The sequence below is a fragment of the Pogona vitticeps genome, chromosome 5 (genome assembly GCF_051106095.1).
Source record: "Pogona vitticeps strain Pit_001003342236 chromosome 5, PviZW2.1, whole genome shotgun sequence".
In the NCBI taxonomy this organism is placed as follows: Eukaryota; Metazoa; Chordata; class Lepidosauria; order Squamata; family Agamidae; genus Pogona; species Pogona vitticeps.
The window spans coordinates 119,424,591-119,442,022 of NC_135787.1; the positions used below are offsets into that span (position 1 = coordinate 119,424,591).

The 17,432-nt window shown below is 39.8% G+C and overlaps 1 protein-coding gene across 1 annotated transcript in view; it reads left to right on the top strand.

The window, feature by feature from the left end:
- The window catches only part of KIF21A (kinesin family member 21A), an 88,779-nt gene that overhangs the window by 27,190 nt on the left and 44,157 nt on the right, over nt 1–17,432 (top strand). The window contains exons 9-14 of the mRNA XM_073000631.2: nt 769–958; nt 2,726–2,789; nt 3,967–4,170; nt 9,823–9,861; nt 15,385–15,472; nt 16,274–16,391. Of these exons, the coding sequence (XP_072856732.2) occupies nt 769–958; nt 2,726–2,789; nt 3,967–4,170; nt 9,823–9,861; nt 15,385–15,472; nt 16,274–16,391 (703 nt within the window). The remainder of the gene's footprint in view (nt 1–768; nt 959–2,725; nt 2,790–3,966; nt 4,171–9,822; nt 9,862–15,384; nt 15,473–16,273; nt 16,392–17,432) is intronic.

Sequence of the window (17,432 nt, forward strand, 5' to 3'; positions counted from 1 at the left end):
GGAAGTTGTAATCAAGGTGATACTAGAAATATTACATGCACAATTACCATTTGGTCCTTATAGATGTATTTTAATCAAACAAATAAGTGTTGAATTATGTAAAAGACACTCAGACAGAAAGAGTCTCTGTTAAAAGTGTTGGAGGATGCAGTGTTAATATTTGCTATACACTGGAAAACTTGTTTAATTCCGGGAAGGTTTTGGACCTGCTGCATCTCATAAAATTGTCAGTTTATTTAATGTTAGTGGTCAGAACACAACCACTGATAATGCTGAAGGCTCCTGTGCAGCATAATGAATGAGCAAGGGGGAAAGAGTAGCACTTTGCAATCAGGAGATAGAGTTAAATACATACTCTTACTATAACATGTTTAGCTTTGCTTCTGAACCTGAATTTTAAAAATAGTTGCACAATGGCTTCTTGTTCTCAGGATCCTTTTGTTAAGTTTGCTAATTCATATTGCTTGCATGCATTCTCTTCATTTGAGAGGATTCTTGGACATTTTTGAGCAGTTTCCTAAATGCTGTGACAGGGGCACAGTTGCCCCGGGGGGTATTTCTGATGTAAACACTTAAATTTTTGATAGTTGCAAAACAATGAGAATATTCTGCAGTGTGGAACAGCTGTGTATTCTAATCAAACTATATAATTCTGCTCTTGGGACCCAGGTGACATATTGAATTGACAGCCATTTTAAATTTTAGTTCAGATTTTAAGATTAGCCCTTGGCAAGTGAGGGAAATAATTGTATATTTACTTTCTTTTAGGGTAAAAGAATTATTGACGAGGAAGGTGTAGAAAGTATTAATGACATGTTTCATGAAAATGCCATGCTACAAACAGAAAACAACAACCTGCGGGTCAGGATAAAGGCTATGCAAGAGACTGTGGATGGATTGAGAGCTCGAATCACACAGCTTGTGAGTGACCAGGCCAACCAGGTCCTTGCTAGAGCAGGTAATACGTCCTTGTTACTGCTGAAAAAATATATGAATTTATGTCTGGAGAAACTGTTATTTATTAGGGTCAGAAATAAAATAGATATGACATAATTCACACAGTTAACAATAATTTAATTACAATTTAAGATTGTAACTAAGATTAAGCAGCAGTCATGAAGAAGAGAGATCTAGACAGGGACCCTACTAAGAGGGTGTGGATGTGGGGTTAACCTTTCCCCACGCTCCTCTGTGTACATGGCATTCACGCAAGTGTACGTTTTCCTTCCAACACAAACAGGGGCATAGTTGGCAAAGGGATGAAGCATTCTGCCATTCTCTTCATTCCTAACTCCAGATTTTGGAGTGGATGGTGGTGTACCATATCTATTTGCTCTTTTAAAAATCCTCATTAAAACAATTGCTAATTGTATGAGTGTTGTAACTACAAGTTTGATCTGAATGCTGCTGAAAGAATGTTCATTCTGGCTGGGTTTTAGTAAGAGTATGTTCATATTAAGCTGTGTTCATTTTCCTAACTGAAGATATGTGGGGCTATGAGGGAGCTGCTTTTGTGTCCCACCTCGGTCTCCCATAAGCCAGTGTATGTGTATTGTAGCCATAGTGGTAACAGTGAAAGTGACAGTAAGTGACCTACTGCAACTTCAGTCTCAAAATTTCAATTTTTAAAAACTAGATATTGTTGTAATGCAAATGATTAAAAAAAACAACTGTACTCAAGTTACTCATTAGAACAAGCAATATCTTCAGACCTAGGCTGAAAAGCCAGAGATATAAATTGCTAAGATTTCACTTATTCATGACAGTAATGGGTATTTGAGTCGAATACTCTTACGTAGTGAGAGATTAAGTAGACCCAAGAAATATATGGGTAAGTATATATTAAAAATGCAGAGTTGGTGAACAGGTTAAAGAGATGAGAGGAAAAGTTGAAATTTTTATTATTTATTTATTTAAAATATTTTTACCTTGCATTTCTCCTTAAAATGATCTAAGGCAGCTTACAACATGAATACAACAATATTTAAAAGCTAAAAGCAGTAAGTATACAAATATTAAAAAAAGAAGCACATGTTAGAAGCACACTCATTTATTATCTGTCAAAAACCAGAGATTTGGGCACTTCTTAAAAATGTGGAGTAATAGAAGTCATATTTGTCACATCAGTATCCTTCACAGGATAGTAAGTTACATGGATAGTAAGTTACAGTAAATTACTGCTAATAGTCACAGCTAGGCTGTTCAAGGCATTCCTCTTTGCTTTATCTTGGTCATGGGGGTAATGTGCATCTATCTTTTCTTCTATCTAGTACACATTTAATAATAACTCAAAGTAACTCTTATTACTCAAACCTCTGTTGTGTTCTTACCATTTGACATTCCCATTTTGCAGTATCAGATATATTTTTTCTCTGCTGAATGTTGGTCTCTCTTCCCCTATCCTGCTCACTGTTGTGATATTCTCCTACCTTTTTAGCACAGCTATTGTGTTAGCGGAACTGACTACATCCTTCTGGCCCCATTCACTCAATGCTGCATGCTCTTGTAATGCACATATATCCATATGTGTGCATACATATCTTTTCAGAGACATACTTGCACACATTTTTCCTCTTTCTTCCTTAGAAAAGTCTTCAGTATGAATAGTACAATTTGTTTCCAATGTATTTGAAGAATTTGATGCATTTATGGTATTCTGATAATGCTTTAAAGATGCATTTTTACCAGTGGGAGCTTAGCTTACAGAACTTTCGTTCTTTTAAAGGAGATGGTAATGAAGAAATCAGTAACATGATTCATAACTACATCAAGGAAATTGAAGATCTCAGGTATTGACAGATGCTATAATTTTGACCCACCTATATATATATCTTGAATTAATAAGCTTCTCTGCACTGTACCAGCACTTGTGGTGGAGATGTAGTCTATCTCTCCCTCTCCCCCAGTATATATGTCTGAAAGAGAGAGTAAGGATTGTTCAAGTCAGAACTTTTGTTCTCCTTAGTGTACCAGATTTTGCATTTGTTGTAACTACTGTGAACAGAATGCTAAGTTGTAAACATAGCTGTGCAGTAGGATTTCAGCCAATATGTCCAAATGCAGACAAGCCAGTTTTCCTTAACTACAACGTCTTTAAACAGATCAAGTTCAAACTGCTTGAAGCAGACAACGGTTGAGACAAACTAGTTTATCTTGGTTTAGACTTAATGCTGAACGGCAACATGAACCTACCAAGTCTTCTAGTGCCAGAACAGTGTGTGTTTGTAAATAAACATTCTGGTATAAAATGAACACTGCTATTTTTGTGAAAACAGCTGTGATATTAATATATTACTATTACTTACAATTAGAGATGGGGTATCGGTATTTGTAGATAAATAGGAATATCCCCCCGCAGGTGGAAATAACAAGGGTCCAGCCCCATGAAGCCGGACCATCCACTCACCATTCAGCTGCTGCCACGGGCGCAAAGGTGCCTTCCTGTCACACTGTGCTCAACAATGGATTAACCACTCTGCAACCTGGCAGAGAGGCTTGTCATCCCGCCTCCAACCAGAAGTGGCTAATCCATTGCAGAGCACAGTGCGATAGGAAGGCGCTGCTGCACCCACGGCAGTGGCCAAATGGTGAGTGGACGTGCTGGTTCCCAGGGCTGGACCCTTGTTATTTCCACCTGCGGGGGGGGGGGATATTCGTCTATGAATACAAATGACCCCATTTCTACTTATGATAGCCTTAAGTATCTCAGTGACTTCTTAACTATCTTACATATCTTGAAAAGCTGTTAGGGTCACAATATTTGGAGGTGACTTAAGAGCACTTAGCATACAGTTGCTTATATTGTATGCAATGATGTCAGGCTAGAACGCCATTTAGTGAATTTTTATTAAAATGTTCATGTGACAACTTAAGAGTCTTAAATATTCTTTCATATATTTTTGTCACATATTTTTATGTTTGAAACTTTCTATTTCTATTCCCCCCCCTGTAATTCCATGTGACTAGGGCAAAACTACTGGAAAGTGAAGCAGTGAATGAAAACCTTCGGCGCAACTTGTCAAGAGCTTCAGCGAGGTCAACATACTTTGGTGGCCCCTCAGCATTTTCTGCTTCCATACTTCCTTCTGATAAAGAAACAGCGGAGATTCTTGATCTAGCTAAAAAAGACTTAGAAAAACTGAAGAAAAAAGAAAAGAAGAAGAAAAAGAGGTACTATTAAAAATTTCATATTTACATAGAAATATATCTGTTTTAACCAGGCTGTTGTAAATTCCATTGTGATATCAGACACGTTTTTGCACTTGACTGGCATATATTATTGCTATATGAATCCTGAAATCTCTTAGGCAAATGCTTAACTTCACAGTCTGCAGTGATTCATGTGCTCTTCTTCCTTGGATAGCAACAATATTCATCCATGAGGATTTTCCTTGGTAGTTCTTAGAATGTCTTCTTTTGCTTTCCTCACATTCACTTTGCGTGTGCCTGCTGCATTGTCATATCCTGCTTTTGTTTTCATTTGTTTCTAATCCCTTCTGCAATCCATACTAACCTCAGTCAGTACATAGTATTCTCCTCTATGATAGTAGTGCTTTTGTGTTAAATATCATTTTCATTGCATTTGTAATTTGTACAACTTGTCTACAGTAACATTCATAGCATTTGTCTGCTGCAAATATAGTTGCACCAGACAAGAAAATGCATTCATAGTCAGCCAACAGCAAATACACATTCTATCTGAGGGTGTCTCTATTGCTACCTAGTTGGATTTTAGTTGTTTTCATCCTTGATTTCTGTGGGAAGTTTTACTGTCCTGCTATCCTATTAGAGCAGAGAAAAGTCAATAGGGTTTTTTGTTGGGGGGAAGGGAACTCTAAAAACACAGGTTTCATTTTTTTAAATTAGATTTTAAAAAAATTAAATCAGTTCTTTTAATTGGTTAAATACCTTTTTTTAAAAAGGTCCTGTATGGTGATAGTTTCAATTTAAAATATTTTATTGCTCAAAAGATTCATTATGGAATCCCACCACTGCCACCAACTTTGTCGCGTTTCCCTAGTGTCCCCTGTTTGTTTTCCCTCAAACACAGGTCCACCTTCGGACACGATGTACTCTTTTCTCCCTTTTCACTGCCACCAGTGGATCTTTATCCACACTGTACCAAATATGAATCTTACACTCGGGCTGCCAAATATAACTGGTAAATTGGTAAATCGCAGAAGTAAAATCATAGATGTTCTTTTATTGTTCAGTCATTAAACTTGGATAGGATTACACGTTGTATTCATTCACATTAACCACTGTAACAATATCTTATGACTATCTATCTATTTGCTATTACTTTTATCTCTTATCTATCCTCTATCACACACCAACTTTCCAATCTCTGTCTTAACCCTTCAAAACCTCTTCTCTAACTTCCCTCAGTCTCCCACTGCTCTCCTGACTCCGCCCCTCCTCTCCTGCCATAGGCTCCTGCCCTAGAGCTTCATATGACGGACAGGCGCGACTTGGGCATTCCGCCACAGGGATTATACATTTTTATTCTACATTATGCGACAGTGTAATCATCTCTGTTTTTAAAAAGTTTGTAAACAGAATCTATCAATTCTTTGATTAGGACCTGTACTACCTTATATGGTTTCACAGGATTCTGTGTGGTTTATTTAGAGTTAAGTCTTTCTGCCTCCCCAGCATTAAGTCTCATAAATATTAAATAAAATCTGAAGTTCTCAATGTAAGTTTCTGCTTCTAAAGATAAAAATTCTTGTTAACAGCAATGTATGGGAGTGAGAAATACATCAGATCAAGCCATTTTCTTATTCTGACAAGAGCCCCCCCCCCCGTTTTCCTTAATGGGGTGTAATCGCTAGAATTCTCATAGTTACACTCACTGGTGTAACTTAATCGGAATGAATTTCAGTTGTATAATCCTGAAAGTTAAGAATTTGTGGCATATCAGTCATGTGACTTAAGTTGCAAGAGCAAATGCTTATGCTAACTTCCTAATCTGTGATGATTTGCCATTGCAGTTTATCCCCCCAGAGTTACATCAGTGTAAATATGTAATAAGATTCCAGCTATTGCTGGAAATTCTCACAAGCCCTATTAAAATCTCTTAGGTTTTTTTTTTTTTTTTTTTTGGTGGTTTCTTTGAATCCTGTTGATTCCTTCAGCATGGGAACCCTGCCTATTATGCCTCCAACCTTTTGTAGACAAAATGAAGTCCTTACCCTGTCACTAAAAGTGCACAAGGTGGCAGTGATCAGAGTGGAGTCAGATTTAATCATATGATTTCCCCCACCCCGAGTACACCTCTGTTGCACAGTCTTCGTTCCCAGTGCACAGTTTCAGACACTGGAAGTATCAGTGAATAGAAAATTATTAGCTGAGAATTATCTGAGCAAGAAGATTGTTAAAATTAGGTCCACTCAAGCTTCCTGTTCCTGTCCCATAGTTCACTGGGAGCTTTCTTTTTGAACAGGAAGCTAGGCAGAGCTAGGCTCAGCTAATCCATAAACAGTTTCAGTTTTGGTCTTTTCTCCCAGATGAGACATATTTTAAGTGTCTGTAATTTGTATATGTGAGGTAAAACTCTCAGAATGGGGCATTATGGAATTTGTACCCTCAAGAAATCCAAAACCCATTCCTAAATAAGGTTATATAAAGCCCAAGTGTCCTTTTTTTTGGGGGGGGGACATAATTAAAATCAAGATTTCTATTGATTTAAATTGAATTGATGATTTGTTCTAAATCAGATTAACTTCTGCCGTTGTGTGTATGTGTGAGTAAGTTAAGAGAGACCAAGAGAAAAAGAGACAGAACAAAGCCATGTCCAAGGAAATAACAGCACAAAGATAAATCTGACCCACAAAGCCCTGACGGACTGCTAGTTGACAGTGGATTGTTACCCTTTCCTTTCCTGGGGGTTGGGGTGGGGGCAAGGGCAAGAGTAGGAATAATCTTGCTATCTCTCACCCAGCACTCCCAGGGATTTTCTGGGAGTACTGATTGAGACTGGTTGCTTCTGTTTTTGTTCTCTCTCCATTTCCCTGGAGGAGGAGTGATCTGACTGCTTCTCAATCAGTACTGTCGAGAGGCATTGGAAGTGCTGCTGGGAAGCAGTTTCTTTTGCTCCCTATCTCCCTCCTTGTGTTTATTGACTTACCTGGAAGAGGTGTGGGTGGAGCAGCTTTATTGGACTTTTTTTGGCACCAGTGCTGAGATGACAGAGAGGTAACTATGGATGACATCAAGGTTGTGACCACACCTACAATGTTATGGATTGCGTGGAGGGTTAGCAGTGGGGGAAATTCCTAGACTGTCTGTATGACAATTGTACAGTGGTGCCTCACTTAGCGATGTTAATCCATTCTGGAAAAAACATCGCTAAGTGATTTAATTGCTAAGTGATATTAAAAAGCCCATAGGAATGTATTAAAATGCGTTTAATACGTTCCTATTGGCTAAACACTTACCTTAAAGCAAAATTCCTCCATAGCGGTGGCCATTTTGGGTGCCTCTAAAGCGAGGCAAAACATTGGGCAGCCATTTTGTTTTTGCAGCGGCCATTTTGGAACCGCCGATCAGCTGTTTTAAAAAGTTCGCTTTGCCATGATCGCTTCCCCGCGATCATCGCAAAGCAAATTTTAGCCATAGGGGCCATCGCTAAGCGATCGCTCCAGGGACGGCCAAAAGTCCATCGCAAAGCTGATTTCATCGCTCAACGGAGCGATCGCTAAGCGAGGCACCACTGTATTATATTTTCAGCAAAATGATATGACCTCATTTAAATTGTTACTATCATTTTGTATCAGAAGGGCACACAGGAAAGCCTTAGAAACACTCCTGTAAAATGTGCAAAAATTGATGTCAGATCTGCATTTTGCATTATTTTATTTCAACTTTTCCTAATTGGTCTGCCTTTTTTTTTTCTGAATCTGCCCTGACTTATGTATCTTTTTAAATTTATGCACACACAAAAAAGAGCTGTGGTATAAAATAATATAATAAAATATGTACTGTTTTATGGGTTACATAATATACGTTCAAAATTAACCATATCACTTACTCAGCTAAATTACATTACTGTATTATTAAATAATTCTGCATTACTTATCTTTGACTACTGCATCTTTCACGACATTTTCTCCATTGTTTCATAATTGCAGTATTACGAAAATATCTGTAGTTTCAAACTTTATTAAATGTTATTTACATATCTCCCCATTATTTTCATGCATGTCTCATTAAAATGTTAGGTAGAGACTTAAACTTCTTACATTGCTTCTGAGTTGTGCTTTCCTCCCCTGTAACAAGCAATAATTGACATATATTCAATTCAGAGTTTTATCTTACTGCTATGAAAAAAAATACAAAGCGCAGGTATCTTCAGATTAAATGTGGAGAACATTTTTAAAAAATTCTTAAACCTTAGAATGTTTTTCCTAAATAAAACTCTTTTGCTTTATAACATAAGAGATTAAAACAAATTTACTTCTGTTGTTTAAGTTTTGCATCTACATGATGTGTTTTAAAAGCAATACGTCTTGAAAATTAATGCAAATTACCTTTCAAAGAAGATTCCTGCAGGGTCATTAAAACAAAATATATTGCAGAAGTTACTTTACAATTCATATGTACAGTACTTAATATTTTGCTTTTATGAATTGCTTTTGCTTTAAAGAACTTGGAACAGCTTGGAATAGGCACAGTCAGGCTTCTGTTGCTCCTTAGATTTCTATGCTATACCTTCAGACAGTTCTCTGGAGAGAAGGCAGGGTTCAGATGAAAATGAGCATAGACTTTTCCAGTTCTTACAGCTAGTGAAGTTGTAAAGAGGATACCACAGTGCTTCTTGATCAATACATATCCCACACCCTAAATTATGGTTGGTCTTAATGATGGTTAGTGGAAACCGATAACTTCATAAACTGTGGTATATTTATTTATTAGATTTTTATCCCTCTGTCCTTTGGTCACTGAGATTAAAGTTGAAGTCAATACGTTTCAGCTACCCATCATGGTTAGGATTGACTGTAGTCAATTAATAGGTGGTTAATTTAAAAGAGAGAGAGAGGTGATTAAAAAAATCCAATTCGTGGTTGCTAGGTAAGAGCAGGTGATGGGACTGTAATATTAAAACACATTTTGGTATTACCAACTGAACATTCCCAGAAATAGAAACCAGCTAGTTGAGGTGTTGTGGGAAAACCAAACAGTCAGTGTGTAACGCTTTCATCTTGAAAGCGCATGTCTAGAGAGCCCAGCATTGTTGGCGGAATTTGGTGTGAGGCTGCATTTGCATTTCCCAAACCCATATACATGAACTGAAGTGATTCTGAAGTTTCTTTGTGATTCTCCATAACAATCGAAATGTGCATAAGAGGGAAAAGTGCACATGAATTTGTTAGTGAAAATAACATATGAAAAATGCATTCTTAGAAGGAAAATTGCTTGAATATACGAGAAATGCACCAAAAAAAGCAAATTTCTCTGCAGACCTAACTGCACAGAACACCATTTGTCTGTAAGAGCAAGAGAAAATAGCTTTGTGTTTCCTATACAGCTATCACTTATTTCAGCTGGACTTGTATAGGAAATCTCCCCAGTATATAGTATCACTTTATTTTCTGTTGATTTTCCAGCTCTGAAGAATGCATTGCCTTTTTGCTGTTTGTGGTCTGTTGATGGATGGTGTCTCTCTCTCTCTTTTTTAAAAAATATAATAAGAATTTGAAATCCACAAGTTCATATGTCATCTTTTTTTTTTTTTTTACCTTCTTGTTGCTCTCGCTTCTCACTGTCTGGTTTGTTCTTCATTGGCTTGGCCTTCCAATACTGTACCTCGTGCTTTTGAAGGCTGCAGAAACTTGAGGAAAGCAGTCAAGAAGAAAGAAGGTTGGAATGCTTCCCAGGTTTTTAATTAAGCTGTCATTTTAAAAAACAAAAACTTAACTCTGGCCAGGTGTAAACCTGAACTGTTCTACATATCTCTAGGAAAATAATTCCATCATTTTTATTTTTTGCAAGATTATTTCTTCTCAACTGCTATGTACAGGCCCCAGGACAAAACAGCTACAGCCAAATAGAGCACTAATATGGGGTTAAAGCTAACCAGAGCAGTTTAAAGGGGGCTGGGGGTAAAGATGAACCTATTTCACATTGACTGCTAAAAATCAGGGCATGAACTTTATATGCTCAGATAATTTTGACCATATGTATCTGATTTTTTTGTTGAACTTTTACAGCAGAGTAATCCTTCTGAGTAATCCATCAATCTGGCAACAGCCACCTGGAGCAACAGCTCTGGAGCGTGCATACAGTGGTGCCTCGCTTAGCGACGTTAATCTGTTCCAGGAAAAACGTTGCTAAGCGATTTAATCGCTAAGCGATTTTTAAAAGCCCATAGAAATGCATTAAAACGTGTTTAATGCGTTCCTATGGGCTTAAAAACTGACCTTATATGAAGATCCTCCATAGGGGCGGCCATTTTCGGTGCCTCTAAAGTGAGGCAAAACAGCCGGTGGCCATTTTGTTTTTCCGGCTGCCATTTTGGAACCGCTGATCAGCTGTGCAAAAAGGGTCGCTTTGTCATGATCGCTTCCCTGCGATCAACGCAAAGCGATTTTTCCCCATAGGGGCCATTGCTAAATGATCGCTCTGGCGATGGCCAAAACCCCATCGCTAAGCGATTTCAGTGTGTCTCGTATAACGAGTGGCCCGTTTAACGACGAATCCGCATACCGATGTGGATTTTGCAATCGCAAAAGCGATCGCATTGCGATGTTTCCTATGGGGAAAAATCACTTTGCAATTTTTCCCCATAAGCCCCATTTCCCCCCAGCTGGGTGGGGCCTGCTTCCGAGAGCCGGTGGTGAATGCTGAGGTTGTTTTGAAGGAGCAACCTCCAAGGAAGCGTCCACCGCTGGTACTCGGAACCTTCTCCCCCCAGCTGGGCGGTGCTTGCTTCCGAGAGCCGGCGGTGGACGCTGAGGTTGCTCTGAAGGCTGCGCCGCCCAGCTGGGCGGTGCTGCCTTCAGAACAACCTCTACGGAACCTTCTCCCCCCAGCTGGGTGGCGCTTGCAAGCGCCGCCCAGCTGGGGGAAAATGGCCACCCGCAGCGTTTTCGCCCCTCACCGAGGCGGCGAAAATGGCGGCCAGATGGGGGATTCTTCGCTTACCGGTGAGTTTTCCCCCAATAGGAACGCATTAAAGTTTAATGCGTTCCTATGGGTTTTCCCCTCCCGCATAGCGAAGAATCCGGATAGCGACGCTTATCCTGGAACGGATTAACGTCGCTATGCGGGCACCACTGTATTTCATTTTCTTAGTGGCCAGCCCTTTTCAGTCTCATTTTCAATCAGGAAGTGAGTTTCTTCTGAATTTTCTTTTCTTTCTTTCTTTTTAAAATAGTAATAGTATGCCTAGTAGAGTTTTCTTGTGGCACATTAACACAGAGTGCCCAGCTTAAAGTAGCACAAGGGATAGGATTCCCTCTTCTTACCCTCTCAAATCTACTTCTAATAGGCAGGAAGTGCTCCAAGAAATACATAGGACATATTGGTTGGGACTCCAGTTAGGCATGGGCAACTGGGAAGAGAGCTTCCTTTCTTCATCTGCGCCCTTTGTTTTATGTATTGTTGGTTTTGTATTAAGTTGAAAATGGAAGACGCACCTGTGAAAAATGCTGTGTCGTGTTGTAACGGTTTTCTTCTCAGTGGGCTCATGTTGTTTGCTAGGTGGAACTGCAGGGATCAGCTGGAATATGCTACCCCTTCCTGTCAGGGAATTTGCCCCTTTGCGGTTCTGTGGCCAGCAGAAGATCAGTGACATGCTTTCTATGTTGAAATTTTGCTGGTCATGCAGCATTTCAAAGTATAGGAACTCTGCTAATAAAAAAACAGTGGCAGACATGGGCAATATTATTATTTTTTTCTGTTTGTGGAGATTATATAAACAGAAGTGGCACGTTGGGCTCTCACAAAAATCCATTGCGCACAAGCCTAATCCTGCAGCTTCAGTATGATTAACTGTTCTGTTGATGGGAATGGATTTCTGAATAGAACTCATTCAGAGCAAGTGGTGCCTCCATTATCCTATCTTGTGACAGAGGGAGTTAGGCATTTATTATTTAAGGTGCTGTGAATTACTGTATTGCGTCTACATCATCACAGCTTAGCCGGTTAGATGGATAGAAGTCCCGAAAGCTAAGCCTGTATTACAGTCATTTTGACTCTGCAGCACAAAGGACTGCATGAAGCCTTGAGGGCAGCGTGAACCTGATTGAAATTCACTATTGCAGTACATCTGTAATCATAAATGTGTATAGGTAGAGTGGGCAAATAATAAATTAATTGAAATATACAAGCAAAACTTTTTTTAATAGCCATATCTATTGCAATTCCTACAGTGAAGTAAAATAATTCTTTCAGTTCAACATTCTCCATTTCTCTTGAATGCTTTAATTCCTCACCAAACTTATTCCCATAGTTCAAATAAAACTATATCCCATAGTTTTATTCGAAATGGACAGATGCTACGTTTTGTGATGCCACTCATGCTTGGAACATTTAAAGGCTTCCAGTAATTAGCACAGGACAGATTTGTAGTCATGATACTGGAAGTCTCTGATCTACAGTCAACATATTCTTGTCAGAATACAGAGGTTAGAGCTTACTGGTAGCCTCTTTGTAACCTGATGTACTGACACCATAAAATTAGTATGCCGTGTATCAGAACTGTACTTGGGTTTTTCATTTTCACCAATCTGCCGTTTGAAACTTTGACATCACCCTTTTAAATTAAACATCTTTACTTTTGACTAGAGAGAGGGGGTATTCGTATACACGTGCAATCTGCTCGCCACTCTTCAACCTTGCAGCTAGGCTTGTCCTTCGCCCCCTGCCAGGAGTGGCGAGCGGATCACCCACCGTGGAGCCATTGGTAGAATCACACCGTCTGCCTCCACGGCAGAATGGTAAGATGACTGTCCAGCCCCTTGGGGCTTGACCCTTGTTAACACCATCTGTGGGGGGTATTTGTATATGGATATGAATACCCCATCTCTACTTTTGACATGTGGCACATAATGGGATCTAACAAAATAGGGGTTGGTGGCTAGAAATGGGGGAAGATGGGATAGGATAAGATAATTTTTTTATTGAACCCACTTTTTAAAAAATTGAATTCATGTTTTTGAAATATAGATAGGAACCATTGTAGGAATAATACATTCAGAGTGAACTGAAGGACATTACTGGTAGGAATAATTGTTCTCAAAAGAGAATGAAATTTTAATGGTTTTGGATGAATTGGGTTTCTAATAAGGTGAAGACTCTTCAGTTGTACCAGTTAAAGCAGTGGTCCCCAACCTTTCCCGACCCGCAAATCAGTTGGGGGTGTGGGGTCTGTTCACAGAGTGTGGGGTGAGCTTGTGCGCATGCACAGATGGCCGGGGGCATCCTAGCAGGGGGTTGGGTGTGCTTGTGCACATGGTGCGGGGCCCCAGGCGCACTCGCACGGATGTGCAGATGATGCAGGGTGCGCTTGTGCAGATGGTGTAAGGCGCGCTTGCGGGGCGGGACATGCTTACAGGGGGCGGGGCACCCATGAGTGCAGGTGGGTGGGTCGTGCATACGTGGGGGTGTGGGAGATCTGTCGCCACGGCCTGGTCCTTCCAAGGCCACGGACAAGCGGTGGGCCGTGGACCAGAGGTTGGGGACCCCTGAGTTAAAGGATTTTGTGATTTAATGGACCTGCAAAGAGGGCCAGTCTTATAATTTATTAGGCACAAAATCATAGAATAATGAAGTTGGCAGGGGACTAGAAAGCCATTGAATCCACACCCTCCTCAGTGCAGGAATTCACATCAAAGCAGATCTGATGGGTAGTTATCCAGTTATCTCTTGAATGTGTTCAGTACTGGAGCACTCACCACCTCCTGAGGTAGTTGGAATGATTGAGAACAGATCTTGCCCCTCCTCTATATGAGAGTCTTTCAACTATTTGAAAAATGCTGTCATACCTTCTCTCAGTCTTCTTTTCTCAAGGCTAACCATGCCCGATTCTTTGAATCTTTCCTTCTAGGGCTTGGTTTCCAGTCCCCTGTGCATCCTTGTTGCTCTCCTCTGAACTTGCTCTAATTTGTTGGTATCCATCATAAAGTGCACTGGTCAGGACTGGACACAGTACTCAAGATGAGGCCTAACCAGTGCTGAATAGAAGGGAAGTAGTGTCTCATGGGATTTGGAGATTATATTTCTGTTAATGCAGCCTGAAATAGCATTTACCTTTTTTTTGCAGCCACATCACACTATTTAGGTCTACAGTCAAAATTATGCCCTCTTCCCATTAGGACAATGGTAATCTCAGACAGCTGTAGTAACAAACTGTCTTATGATCTTAACCCTGGTGAATGCTAGAAGTTGCTCCAAAGCACTTTTATGGGACTTCCATGTAGCAACCTCTCCAGTATAATATTCCTATAACTTTAGGTATTTGCGCTTTCCCCAGAGTTAATGCTTGGGGGCCTGCATAATAGCTATGTTTGTGAAACTGCTAAGGGACAACACTGAAGAACTCATAACCCATATGGCATTTGCTTATCCATGGTTAAAGCAGAATATTTAAATGTCCTTTGTAAGGATTATGCCTCACTAAGCTCAGTGTGCCCTATGTCTGAATAACTGTGGATAGGATTTTGTTGTGTGTGTTGCAATACCTATTACACTTGATTTCTCAGGATGCTGTTTTTATGCTTATTGGTAGTTTTTCCACAACATGCACTATAACCAAATAGTGTATGCATGTTTGGTGGGAGGCTCAGGCTGCATCTTTTGTCTTGGTCCTGAAAAATCCTTCTATGTGAGTGGGACATACCTATTTTATGGACAGTTCCTTTGGGATCCCTCTTATCATGGCTTTGTGGTTCTTGCTGTTCTTTACACCCAGCTTAACTTTAAACTGCTCTGGCATGATGTAGACAGAATCATTCAACAGTTCTTTAGAGTCTTCCTAGTGGGTGGGTTTGCCTTGTCTCTGAGCTTTGCAATGCAATCCTTCTTCCCATTTGCAGTTCACTGCCTGTCTGTTTTGCCTTGTATCTAGGTCTCCACAATGCATTTTATGCATGGGGTTGCGGGGATTTGCTTGGGATCTGTGTTTTCCTTTGCGGTTGCCAAGTCTTTTGATTTTGCATATTTTTGATATGAGTAGAGCAGAGCTTGGATGCTGAGATGCATAGCTGGAAGTAACAGCTTTCCTAAGTTCTGGAACAGAGTAGCTGAAACGTTGACTATTGCGATCATCTCTCTTGCTTTCAAAGCACTAGGTTGTGGCAGTTCTCTAGGCAGGCTGTTGCTTTGTGCTGAGAAGGAAAGAGCCCCTTTCAGATATTCAACCTTCTATGTTTCTTATCGTAGTACCGTTAAAGAGGAGACCACAGATAATGAACAGGAGAAACAGGAAGAAAAGGGTATTTCTGAAAGAGAGAATCAAGAGCTAGAAACAGTAAGTATTGTGACATTAATACTCCCCCTTTGTTCTTGTTGTTTAGTCATTAAGTCATGTCCAACTCTTTGTGACCCCATGGCCCTCCTGCCTTCCACTGCCTCCCGGAGTTTGGTCAAATTCATGTTGGTAGCCTCAATGACACTGTCCAACAATCTCATCCTCTGTTGTCCTCTTCTCCTCTTGCCTTCACTCTTTCCCAACATCAGGGAGTTTTCTCTTCCTGTGAGACGGCCAAAGTATTGAAGTCTCAGCTTCAGGATCTGTCCTTCCAGTGAGCACTCAGGGTTGATTTCCTTAATACTCCTACTAATTATTACTAAAAAAGCTTCTAATTTCTAAGGTATGGGTGAGGAACCCATGTAGGTATTTGGTCTACAGTTTCCTTAAATTTTTAATAATAGCTTTGATGGCTGGTATTTCTGGCCATTGAAGTCAAAAGTTTAAGGACAACTAAAAACTTCCCACCTTAGTTTAAGGCTTCAGCTTTTTGTAATTGCCATGCAAATGGTGTTATTCCTTCCTGTTGTTCAGCTCTGAGTTTTAATACTCAGAGCTTAACTCAGGAGAACAATAGGAAGAAGACATAAATGTGTAAGTACAAGAACAACATCATATATATGATTAATTTTGTCATAGTTATTCTGCTTTATAGGGTTTTTTTAATGCCAAATGTCTCTACGCATCAACAGAACAGATGATGTTCATTTTCAAATTCAATTGGAATTATACTTTATGTATTAAGTAAATGCCCTAGAGAGGACTTGCTGTTTTGACTCCTTTCCTGTTGTTATTTTGTAGGAAGATGGTCAGGATGTTAGCGATCATGAAAATGAGGATGAAGAAGAAGAAGAAGAAGAGGATGACATGGAAGTTGTTGAAAGCTCAGATGAATCAGATTCTGATTCTGATGAGAAAGGTGACAAAAAAATTAAATAATTGTAATCTACAAATACCTACCCATCTCTGAGAGTGCAGCTACGTTGACAAATAGTGCGGGAAATGATTTGAGGTTGGGATGATCAGATTCACGTTATTTCCCACTGTCTACAGGACATAAAAAAGGGAATCATCCTGGAATTTTACTCCTGTAATCTGTATTTTCCTTCACTGCTGCTGGTTTTCTGTTCTATTTTATTTTTGATGTGGAGGGGTTTGTAGCTGTTGTATTTAAAGCCATTCTGGCCAGCTACAGCAGCATTGAGAGAGGTAGGACAATGGGGAAACTAGCTGCCATTTGAATCTTCTTCCCACACCTGTTCCTATTTAATCTTCCCTTCCCTTCCTTCCTCCTTTCTTTCCTTTTAAAGACTTACTAATGTAGCACCATGGCAAATCTGGACAGCCAGAGCATAGCAGAGTTACTTTAACTAGCTGGAAACAGGGCTGAACTGAAAAAATTCTCCTGTTTCTTTCCTCCTCACTTTTTTCTCTCTGTTTGGTCACCTAGCTGTCCTAGTGTTAGGACAGCAAGTCTAAGAAATAAATAAAGAATCTAACACAGTTACGAGGTTTGGAAAAGAGAGGATTCAAACTGTTAACAAGCTGCAAACAAGAGTGATTTCCTTCGAATCCCTGCTGAGTCCTGTGTGGTCTGAAGTGGATTAACCTAGGGAAACCTGACGTCCAGGGTGTGACTTCATAATGGATCCATTCCCATTTTTCTCCACTGTATACTCACACCTTTTGTTAGGGTAAATAGGCTGGGGGATATCACTGTTGGCTCATTCATAAATTAGATCATAATGTGGGAGCATAGGTGCATCTTTAGTTTGCAAATGCCCTGCAGCAATATACTTCAGATTCTTTGGGCAAGAATTTTTGGTTTTCTAAAATGTCCTTTTGCAAGCTATTTTCAAGGTGTTGCTTAACTTACTTCTAACACTTATGTAACCAGTACAGGATATGTTAAGCCTACACTGATTAGAAGGTACATTTTGTTTCAAATTGTATACCTCTG